This window comes from Neolamprologus brichardi, chromosome 7, assembly GCF_056152115.1.
Source record: "Neolamprologus brichardi isolate AB-2024 chromosome 7, ASM5615211v1, whole genome shotgun sequence".
Taxonomy (NCBI): domain Eukaryota; kingdom Metazoa; phylum Chordata; class Actinopteri; order Cichliformes; family Cichlidae; genus Neolamprologus; species Neolamprologus brichardi.
The window spans coordinates 32,984,482-32,995,188 of NC_142110.1; the positions used below are offsets into that span (position 1 = coordinate 32,984,482).

At 40.0% G+C, this 10,707-nt stretch overlaps 1 protein-coding gene across 1 annotated transcript; it reads left to right on the forward strand.

The window, feature by feature from the left end:
• Window positions 1-801: 801 nt before the first annotated feature.
• Window positions 802-4,546, forward strand: LOC102787905 (uncharacterized). The gene is made up of 4 exons (XM_006803471.3): window positions 802-1,234; window positions 1,755-1,955; window positions 2,433-2,553; window positions 3,168-4,546. Exons 1-4 carry the CDS (start codon window positions 956-958, stop codon window positions 3,173-3,175), a joined length of 609 nt encoding a protein of 202 aa, XP_006803534.2. The 5' UTR covers window positions 802-955; the 3' UTR covers window positions 3,176-4,546.
• The last annotated feature ends 6,161 nt before the right edge of the window (window positions 4,547-10,707 follow it).

The following is a 10,707-nucleotide window of genomic DNA, read 5'->3' on the forward strand; positions in this document are numbered from 1 at the left end:
TCCTTAAGCTCATTCTGATCTCTGCACATACATATGTGAAAACCATCATCCCTATGGCCTTGTGTCAGTATTTTACCATCGTTTGTCCCCAGAGTCAGAAGAGAATATGGGCAACAATGAAAAATGGTGCCTATGTTTCCCCAACACGAGGATCTGAAACTGTTAGAGCTGATACTGTGTGAGAATCAGAAAATATTACTCCTGATCAGTGTGGCTGCTCTTGGAGTTGCACTTTACTTCATTAGTAACAATATTGTTGTCGTTGATGTTATTTTTGCGTATGATTTAAACATAGTGTTCCCTCTAACCAACTACAGACTTGGCTTGGAGGAAGAAATAAATATCCTGTATATCCAGTTCACTTTGTAGAAGTACAGAGCTCATCGCAGCTCCTGAAACAACCAGCAGGCGTCTCTCTTTCTCTCTTTCTTTCATGTATAAATGCAACACTGGCTCTTTCACACAGGGAAAAATGTGTTCAAAGTTCAGCAAAGTGTTGGCTTTAGTTTAAACATTGCAAAGGTTTGTTATTGTTCGTCTTTCTTTAAGGAGTGTGTGCAAACAATGTGTGATGTGCACATGTGAAAGAAAGGTATTAGTGCATTGATCACTTAAAATTCATACAATGAATATATATTACAAGCCAGCCTGTGATGTTAAATATAATATTCAAACTTGTGGTTAAATTCTCCTATTTTATAATTCATACGTCAGACTGGGAACACCCCTTCTTGCCTCCATGTGGCTCTCCACCCTCTCCTCATCCCTCTGTCCTTCACCATACAGAGCTCCAGACCTCCTCTGGGAACATCCGAGACATATCAGTACACTACAGACCCTGCAGACGTTTAGTCACCTCTCAACAGCTCAACAGCTGCTGGTACTCTGGTATTTAATCAGATGTGCTTCTGAGTTGTCAGTAGACTTGAATAGAGGGATTTAAAGCCGCTAACTGATGAAGTTTTGGAGCATGAGGGTGAGCCAAGTGTTGCAGTTGTCCACTTTACTGGTAGGACTTCACCATGTCTGGTGTTCACCTGCACTAGGTCAGGTCCCTGTGTCTCAGGTGAAGATGCTCTCGCTGGGTCTGGCTCACCTGCTGGAAGAGGTGACTGAGAACATGGAGCGACTGGAGCAGCACGGAGAAATGATGGGAAGAGAGATGGACGGGGCAACAAAGCGTTTGGAGAGCCTTCGTAAGAAAAATATACAAGTGGGACGGACTCACAAACAGGTGAGTGAGAGCTCTGTAAATTACTTTTCACAGCAAATCAGACAACCTAGTGTGCAATCTTTGCCACAAAATCTCCAGCATATGCTTCAGATTATATATTTTGGATGTTTTTTAAAGCTACAACTAACAACTTTGAAGAAAACAGTTCATTTTGGAGTCTAAAATTTTGGAGTCTACACTAGTGTGTTAGTGTAGTGTTATTTGATTAAAAATAACACTACACTAACACACTAGCTACTAATTTATTGTCATTTAAACCCAGTAATTGATTAATTACCTAATCACTGATTGTTATATTATTATTATATTATATATTTGTGCTGTCCTTTGTAAGCTGGGTAAAATATAACACTGAATATGGCAGCTTTGTTAAGCTGAAAGTATTGATAAAATTACAGGTAACCATCTTCTACTTTTTATTAATCAAAATCACCTAAAATGGCATAAAATATCAGATTTCAAGCCCATAGCTCTGTAGCTTCCTTGGTGGTTTGGCTGATTTAAATGTGTTTCTCTCCAGGTGAGGAAGGTCCTGCAGACATTGTCTGCCAGGAGGGACAGACAATGGAGGACAGTCAGAGACCTGCAGAAGGAGTCGGAGGATCTGGAGACTGAAAAGGCAGCCATGCAACGCCGCATGAACCGGATCCTCCAGAGTATGAGGAGCCTGACTGAGGCAAGGTCAGGGGGTGGGGCTTGCACTGGCATCAGCTCCATGAAGGTGAGCAAAAACCAGGAAATTAACCAATAAATTATCAGGAATCATGAAGAGATCAAGTCATCAGTCACACTCATGTTTGCTGCAAAAAGTATTTTGCAAAGTATACTGATGACTCACATATGAGGGGGTGGTAAATAAATTAGCACATTACTTAAGCAACTGGAGCTGGAAATGGCCACTACCAAGCGATCTCTTTATATGTGGGCAGGTTTCAGCCAACATTACCTTACCAACATTAACAGAGCTACTAAGGCAAGGAAGTCAATTGTGAGGGTGTTAAAAACATGACAAACTTTTCAAATGCTGCATAAATATCAACAGCTGCTGTACCATTAGCACTGGAGCTGTCCTGGATCAGGAGCTGTGCATGCTGACTGAACCTTAGAGAGAAGAAAGCTTCAGCAGTTGCTTCGATCCATTTATCAGTGAAGTTCAGAGATCTTCGTCTTACACTTTAACATCTTTGCTGTGTTGCAGGTTCTCGTTGATAAACAGGCCCGACGACTTGCCAGCCTGACCTCTGAGGTCTCTGCGTGGGAGAGAATGATCGACAGACGCCAGCAGTACATCGAACATCTGGAGAAACAGCTGTCTTCAGGTTTAATGCTAACATTTTATACTTTTTTCATATCATGATTTTGATTCTGTCTTTTCTACCTTTATAACTAAATATTCTACCTGTCTTGTGTATGTCACAAGGGAGGGCAAAGTCAGGCCTGCTGGTTGACCCAGTATGAAACTTCTCATTAGTTTCTTTTTAAAAACACAGGTTTTTTTTTACCCATTATCTAATTTGCCACATTTACATTAAATATCTCTAGATATACTTGATAAATAGCCTATTTGGTGACTTTTGATCACCAAACTACTGAATATAACCACTGCATCGATTGTTGAATAATGTGACACAGATGAGCATGTTTGTTTGTTTTTTAAACTTGTGGCTGCAGATGTACTTTATGATTGGTGCTTACTGGATAATTTGAGCTCAGCAGTGTAGCATGGCTGACTATCTTGTCTGTCACTCTAAATGTGTCTCTGTATTTTCCTTTCTCTGTTAATTACTTGGGTTTTGCTTGGGTTTGCTTTCTACCTGCTCTTCTCCTCTCTGTCTAGTGCAAATAACTGTGAAAGCCCTGCACTGGCTGTGCTGTGTTGTTCATTAAAAATGCTCAGGAGTTTGTCTTCATCTCCAGTGTGTCTTTGTTTTAGATGCCTAAAAGCCTCCCGGCAGCGCAGAGGGTAGAGGTTCACCCAGACTGTGACCGATGAGCACAGCTGCATCAACATTGTGACTCTGACCAACTTACAGGCTGAGACTGATGCTGCAAAACTGACAAGGCAAACAGCTCTGACAGTCAGCCATGTGAGACGTCAGTGCCTCTTTAAACGTGTGTGCCATCTGCATCTCACAAGGACATATTGTTTTTTTTTACAGCATAAAGCAAATATTTTTACCCAAAACATAATAAAACATCTCAATTTCAATAAAATTAACTATAAATATATATATTAAATATCAAACCTCTTTTTACCAATTTTTGAGCTTTGGAACCTATTGCAAAAAGCTGTTTGGATTCCTCATCTAGTATTTATAAATCAAAATCATCTCACCACTCCTCAGATTTATATGGTGGCCTTTTAGATAGGCCGGACTCTCAAGCTGGGCACCAGTGAGGAAACTAGCTAAGCAGTGTAGCAGTTAATTAAAACAATAACACCGCGTCTGTTTTGTGAAACTTCTTTTACTTTACGGGAGTTTCTTGTGTTATTCAGAGTGCTTTAAGGCAGGGCTTTTACTTCTAATAGAGCATTTTTCTATGTTATTTAGAGTTCGTCTGTGTCAAATATGTTGTGGAAGTGTTCTGTCCTCAGTAAGAGCTGCCTGTTTCTAAAGGTTGTGGCTCTGGCTTTCACAATGTTGTGGTGATGATGAAACGACTCACGAAGATAGTTTGCTCACACTCACTGAAATAAACATGAGCGTAATGAGACGGTTGTTCAGCACACCCACCGATAAAACAAATCATCCAGTTGAGTCACACTGAAATTTTTAAGAACTAAAAACTGAAAAGGCAAAGTTAGACTTGGTCATGCTTTTAGACATTATTTAACTAACAAGTTACACGATAGAACACAGAAATTAAACGACTGTGCTAGAATATTGAACTAAGACTATATTCTGAGATCCAGCAACTATCGCACAGCTCCTTTACGAGTAACAGAGAAAACAGTGTTTGTCATTTTGATGTCACTGGCCAGAAATTTGTTAGTAATTGTTCGTGTTTTGACCTTGATCCTACATTACAGATGATCTGGATGTTGGTTTTATGTGTTTGTGTTGTGGTTGGGTCATTCTTGAAAATTAGATTTTTGATCTCAGTTATACTTTTACCTGGATACGTAATGGACATATACTGCCTGGCTTAAAGAAGAAGAAGAAGAAAAAGAAGAAGCCTCCACCTGGATTTAACTAAGCAAACAGGTAAACCAAGAAAACAGTTGAGATTACTGGAGCTGCTGAAGCTAGGTTAAGAACTGTCCGATGCATTATTAAAACCTGTGACAGTGGTCAACCATCAAACTGCAGTTATAAACTCAGAGTTTTGAATTTTGTGGGTTCATGATTTTTTGTTTTAGTTTCATATTGTTTACGGTCTTCAGTTATTTTGGTATTTTTGTGTCTTTTTGTCATTTGTGCCTTTAGTTTGTTGCTTAGGATGGCTATAGATGTGTGAGCTCCCTTTGATGATGCCATTCTGTTCCTTCAGTCCTGTCTCTAAGGTTGTCTTGCTGCATAAAATTTGTCTTTAGGGGTGTCCGAATTCATGGGCTGCATCCTCCTGAGGACCCGGCCTTCGCGGTCTAAGTGGGCCGGGTCCTCAGAAGGTCGGGTAGGCCGGAAGTAAACGGCTGTGAAACTGGACGGTCTAGCCTTCTGATTAGCATCACCGCTGTCTCGGTGGAGTTTAATAAACTCGGCCGTCTGCTCCTTGCTATCTAAAATATAACAGGACACTGGCGTAAATTCTCGACCATCTCACACTTCTGTTTAATCAGTTTTCTGTTTGACGTTTATTCAGCTGTGTGAAAACCAAGGAGGAACCAAGCAGATATTTGAAGTTTACACAGCTACATTCTCGCCGGAAAATATGTTAAAAGTTTATTTTGTGACCCAGAAAGAGTAATAAGAGTAATATTAAAACTTAGTAGTGGCCGCCATTGTTGGAAACTGGAATTGACTGGGCTGTGCTATGAATTCTGGGATATGGTTGGCCATGAAGGATATACCCAACCCATCCTTCAAATTCGGGGAAAAGGAGGACGCATTTGTTGGCTGCGTTTGGAGTCTACGAATTTGGACAGCCTTTGGTGCGTCGCTGTGACAAAATCGGCCTACAAATGCTGCCTCCGGAGGATGCAGCCTGTCACTACCCGATCGGTACCAGAAACCCGATCGGTACCCCGCATGCGCAAATCTTACGTCACTTCCTATATCTGCCAACATTGCGACAGTTAATGTATTCGAGTGACACGGTTAGCGCCCAGTTAGCTCATAGCATTTCTCAACAGCTCTGCCTCCTTTTCGACTGCCCGGGACATTTAAACAATGGATAAACCGTTTACAAACAAATTCATGCTTTTCTCCTCAACAGAGAGCGTCCCCCGATTGAACAACAGCGCCATAAAATAAGAAGAATGGCACCGAATTACAGACTTAATAATACTGACTTAGTAATATGTCACGTGAAGATTCATCAGCCAGATTAAGTGTTTACTGACAATTGACAGCGATAGCGGATATCATCATTACTATTCCAACAGTCCTCTCCACACAGACAAGCATAAACACACTCGACTATCACTAATCAAATTTAACACGCATTTGTAATGACGCTTGTTCATTTTACAATAGGGTTGATTCACTCAGTCAGCAGGTGGCGGTATCCTCGTACACTGGGGAGTAAACTTATACTTATGAACATGCACGGTATGGATCAGGTAGACCCAATTTGTACGGTCCGACTTTGCACATGTGCAGTAAGGATCGGGGAGTCCTGATCCGTAACTATCGTTTTATTTTTCGTTTATGTCTACATTATATTGAAATGTTTCATTACTCCAAACAATTTAAGCGATACTTATTATTCTTAACATCTTAACAGATGAATTTGGACACCCCCCTTTCTCTCACCTTAATTTATTTCCTGTTTTATTTTGATAGTCTATCATCTCGTGTGCCTTGTGTTGAGTTTAACTTCCCTTGTCTTGTTATTCTTGATTTGTTCCTGCTGTGTTTCCCACCTTACCTTTTGTATGCATTGCGTCTCCTCTTGCCCTTTGTCATGTCCTCTCCTCCTTTCCCTGTGTTTCATGACAGTTTGTTTTATATTTGGATGTTCTATATTCCTCTGAGTTATGGTGTTAAAAAACGCCACAGGGATAGCAGGCTGTAATCAAAGCTAAAGGTGGTCTAATGCGGTCTCCTTATTTGTTGTTGTTTTTTAAAGTGTATTGTGCATAGTATTACACAACACTGCATAACCATTACATAACTGTGACATTTTCTGGACATGTTTGCTCAAACCCACGATGCAGACTTGGAATTGGGGTTTTTTGCCAACATGTTCTCAGAACTGACTTAAAATGCAATTTCAACTACAAACAAAGGGCCTCAGCAGATTTCTGTGGTTATACTTACACCACATAAAAAACAGCAAGACTTCCTGTATTTTGTTTGATGTTTACTTGTTTTCACCTCAGGCTTAAGACTTCCTTTTTAGATAACACCAAATTTTTTTACATGAATATTTAAAACATTTTTCATAAAAGTGGGACCAAAAAAACAATGGTAATAGAGAGAGGACAAAACAGTTTCCTGTATTCAGCATTGAATGAATTTCTCTATTAAATGATCAACTGCTGGAGTCAAATCAAACTTAGAGCCAGCAGCAAACCAGCAGCTGTGAAGCCTCATGACTGACTAGCAGGCAAATGTGACAAAAGTTGTGTGTTTAATCTTGGTGGACTGAGCTGATATACGATCGCCTCTAGTCACCGTTTTGATGTTTAAGGAGTGGGCAATCTGTCCCCTATGGTGTTCCCAAACAAACTTCAGACAAGCAGACCTCTGGCCCACTTAGAGGACAAAGGGGAGACGGAGGAAGGGCTGGAGAGAGAAAAAAGAGGAAGACAAACAGAAAGGGAGAGTAAGCGATGGAGAACTGCTTTTAGGCGTAAACAATAAAAATATAAAATCAGCATAAAAAAGAGGAAGGAGCAAGATTAAAGGAAACAAAAGAAAGGGAGGAGACACTTATAATTATGACAAACAACAGGAAAAGCTTCGATAAATAACTATCATTACTGGCAATGGGAGGGTATGTGCCAGAGCTGCCACTACTCCCCCTAGAGGATACATAGAAGCTCCTAAAGAAAGAAACACTGACATCAGTGCCTTAAAGTGTATCTGAGAAGGCACTTTTATGTCAGGGTGTAGAAAACTTCCCCTTCCCTGTCTGTGCTCAGTCAGAGGAAATGCTTTGTGGTGGAAATTTACTCGTTTTTTTGGTACTATTCCACCAAAGACCTTTAATTAAAATGAATTTAAACTTTAACCCTCATCCAATAAGGAGACTACTGACTCAGAGCCAAATTTTATTTTAGGAAACATGAATTCATACATGATCTTTTCATGCATGAAAAAGCTTCAGTAATTTCATGTAACAACTCGTAAGCCATCTGGAACTTACCGGGACCATATGATATTGTGCAAACATGAGCAATGCATACATTTATGCAAAACTAAGGCTATTTAAACGTCATAGTCAGTTCTACGTTTATGGCAGGGGAAGGGCTAAAAAAAACTGACAGGAAGTGAGTGTTTATTCTGCAGAATGATACTGATGCAATCGCGATTCACCAAGAATAACGTCTTCATGACTGCATCGTGTTTGTGGCCTCTTAGATGCGGTGCCTCTTGAACACCAAAGATTAAATGATTAATGGTGGAAGGTTATTAAACATATACAGAAATAAAGAACTGTCAATAGACTTCAAACTGGTTGGTGAAAATGGACAAACAAACAGGCTAATAATGATAGTAAACAAACTTTCTTCCAGTTTGTACATAATACAAAATGATGGTGTTTACGTAGTAGTACTGTATGAATGCTGCACTTTACAGGAAGTTAACGCACCTCATTTGGTTCATGCTGTGATCAGGTTAACTGTGTCTGCCCAGCTGACAGTGTGTGATACGTTAAATTAGGAACCATGGCAAACAAAAAGCCAACAAATACTTCCATCAAATACAAAAGTCAATGTGGATGTAGGTGCCTTTCACTACATGTTCCATGAGGCCCGTCCACTGAATTAATGATAGACGTAGCATCCGTGAAGTCCATCTATTGGTTTTGGGCTCTGCATTTTGAAGTCTCAAAGTCTGGCCCTATAAAGCTTCTGTCTTGGGTTTTCACAGCTCTAAGGCATAGTGTGAAATACTACACCCCATGATTCAGTAGCTTGTAGAGTCACTTAAAGCAGCACTTACTTCAAATCATGATTTATCAGCTTTCTCAGTCTCTGTTGTTGTCATAGAAGGATTTTAGCCCACTCTTCTTTACATTGCTTCAGTTTATTGCAGTTTGCAGACATTAGTTTATCCACAGCTCTCTTTATGTCCCCCACACCATTTCACTCACGTTTAGGTCTGGATTCTGACCAGGCCATTGCAACACTAGGATTTTTCTATTTTTCAGTCATTCTGTTGTAGATTTGATAGTGTGCTTGAGATCATGGTCCTGTTCCCAGGCTTTACTCGTCGAGCAGCCGACCTTATGGTTGAGACAGGAATTCATCAGTGTTCATATGTTCAGTGTTACTCATGAGTAACTCATGAGTTCATGCTTAACTTAATGACCACAAGGTGCTCAGGTCCTGTGGCCGCAAAACAAGCCCAAATTATAACCCCTCCACCACCGTGTTTGACACTTGGTATAAGGTGTTTTTATATGCTGTTTTTGGTTTTCACCAAGTGTATCACTTTGCATTATGACCACACATGTCCACTTTGGTCTTGTCTGGTGAAATTACATTGTTCTTGCAATTTGTTTAGTCCTAAGATGTCCTGCCATGTGGTTTGTAAAGAGAAGAGGCTTTCTCCCGACAATTCTTCCAAACAGGCAATATTTGTGCAGACCAACAAACTGCCCAAATTTCTGTTGGTCACACTTCCTAATGATAATTTGTTTGTTTTGTTAATTTATTTCAAACATGTAAACAATATACAGGTACATTTAGTGAAAAATATTTAATCAAGTGCATTTGCTAAGTGGAACTGGGCTGCCACTTATCATCTTCAATCCTGTTGAAGATGTAAGGGTGCACTTAGTTTAGGGCTGCACAGAGTCCTGTGAACTTCATTTTCACATGAAAGCATGAATCTACCTCTGAGACATTCCAACTTCTATTTACTTTCGATCACAAGAGTATCAGAACACTAGGCTGTGTGTGGTGGTGTTGATCAAGTGGGACAAAGGTAAAGGTGCTGTTAAGACCGTCCATCCTGCAGTTTCTTTTTGCAAAGATAAAACCACTACCACATAACAACCCCTGACTTCATAAAAAAAAAAAGACTTGCATTTGCACTTGCTCAGTAGGTTATAATGAACTTGTGTTGAAATTAGGTGGAATTCAAAATAGTATCAGTCTGAAAAGGCCACTTGATTTCATTAATTTTATCAATTTAATTTAGACATCAAGGGACACTTTTTAAAGGCCACTGGATGACCAGATTTAAACAAAAACAAAGTGCATTTATATTTGATGTCCGGTGCTGTGGTAACAGTTACTCTGTGACAAGTGACTTGGCTTCTTCTCAAAAGCCCAAAAGGTTTTTTAATGTGTTTGAAGTTATTGAGGAAGACGGGGGATGGCTTTACCGACAACAGGAAGGAAACAAAGGCAGAGAGACTGGGTCACCTAGATGGAAAGGAGACCGTGGACACGGTTGTTTCAGATGCTGCAATAGCAGAACATACGCCGTCGCCTCACAGTAACAAGGTCTTGGGTTCAGATCTGCTGGTCGGTGTCTTTCTGTGTGAAGTTTATGTTCTTCTTGTCCCGGCTGAAGTCCAAAGACATCCCTGTTAGGTAGCCTGGGGATTCTAAACTGGCCGGGCAGGTGAGGTAAATAAGGTGCTGTATTGAATGTATAGGTTTTGAGTGGTCAAACCTATTTTTAAAAAACCTTTATAAAATGTAAAATCTTATTCCAGAAAGAAACCAGGAAATATGAATTTCAAATCAAGGCAGAGTATCTCAAATATGTGACTTTTAAGGAGTTCTTGATCCTTGCACCATGTCATTTCCTGTGTCTTTCCCCTCATTTCCTGTCAACCAACTTTTGTGCTTTTTCCAATTTCATATCTTAATAAAAAATCTCCTTCTGAGCTCATATATTAATATTACAACATAACTCTATGAGCTAGCTTTATACCATTACTGTAAACAATATTTATGTGACCACATTTGTGGTAGAAAGCTTTTAAAAGCTGTCATGCATGATATTTATTTTCAAGACTTTTTCCTACATTGATACTTTAACACCTTGCACTTTAAAACCTTTCTACAACTCAGAGTGAGTCATGTATGTGCTGGGAAATAATACAACAGGTAGGCGGGGGGACAAACAGACAGAACGAGCGAGAGAGAGAGGGAGAGAGGAAGTGGTGAGGATGCTCTACAGTCG

Bases quoted from the DNA above. Each gene is read 5' to 3' on its own strand.
- LOC102787905 (XM_006803471.3), top strand. From the start codon at position 956: ATGAAGTTTTGGAGCATGAGGGTGAGCCAAGTGTTGCAGTTGTCCACT. The intron at 1,235-1,754 runs GTGAGTGAGAGC...GTTTCTCTCCAG, and splicing joins TGGGACGGACTCACAAACAG to GTGAGGAAGGTCCTGCAGAC. The intron at 1,956-2,432 runs GTGAGCAAAAAC...GCTGTGTTGCAG, and splicing joins CTGGCATCAGCTCCATGAAG to GTTCTCGTTGATAAACAGGC.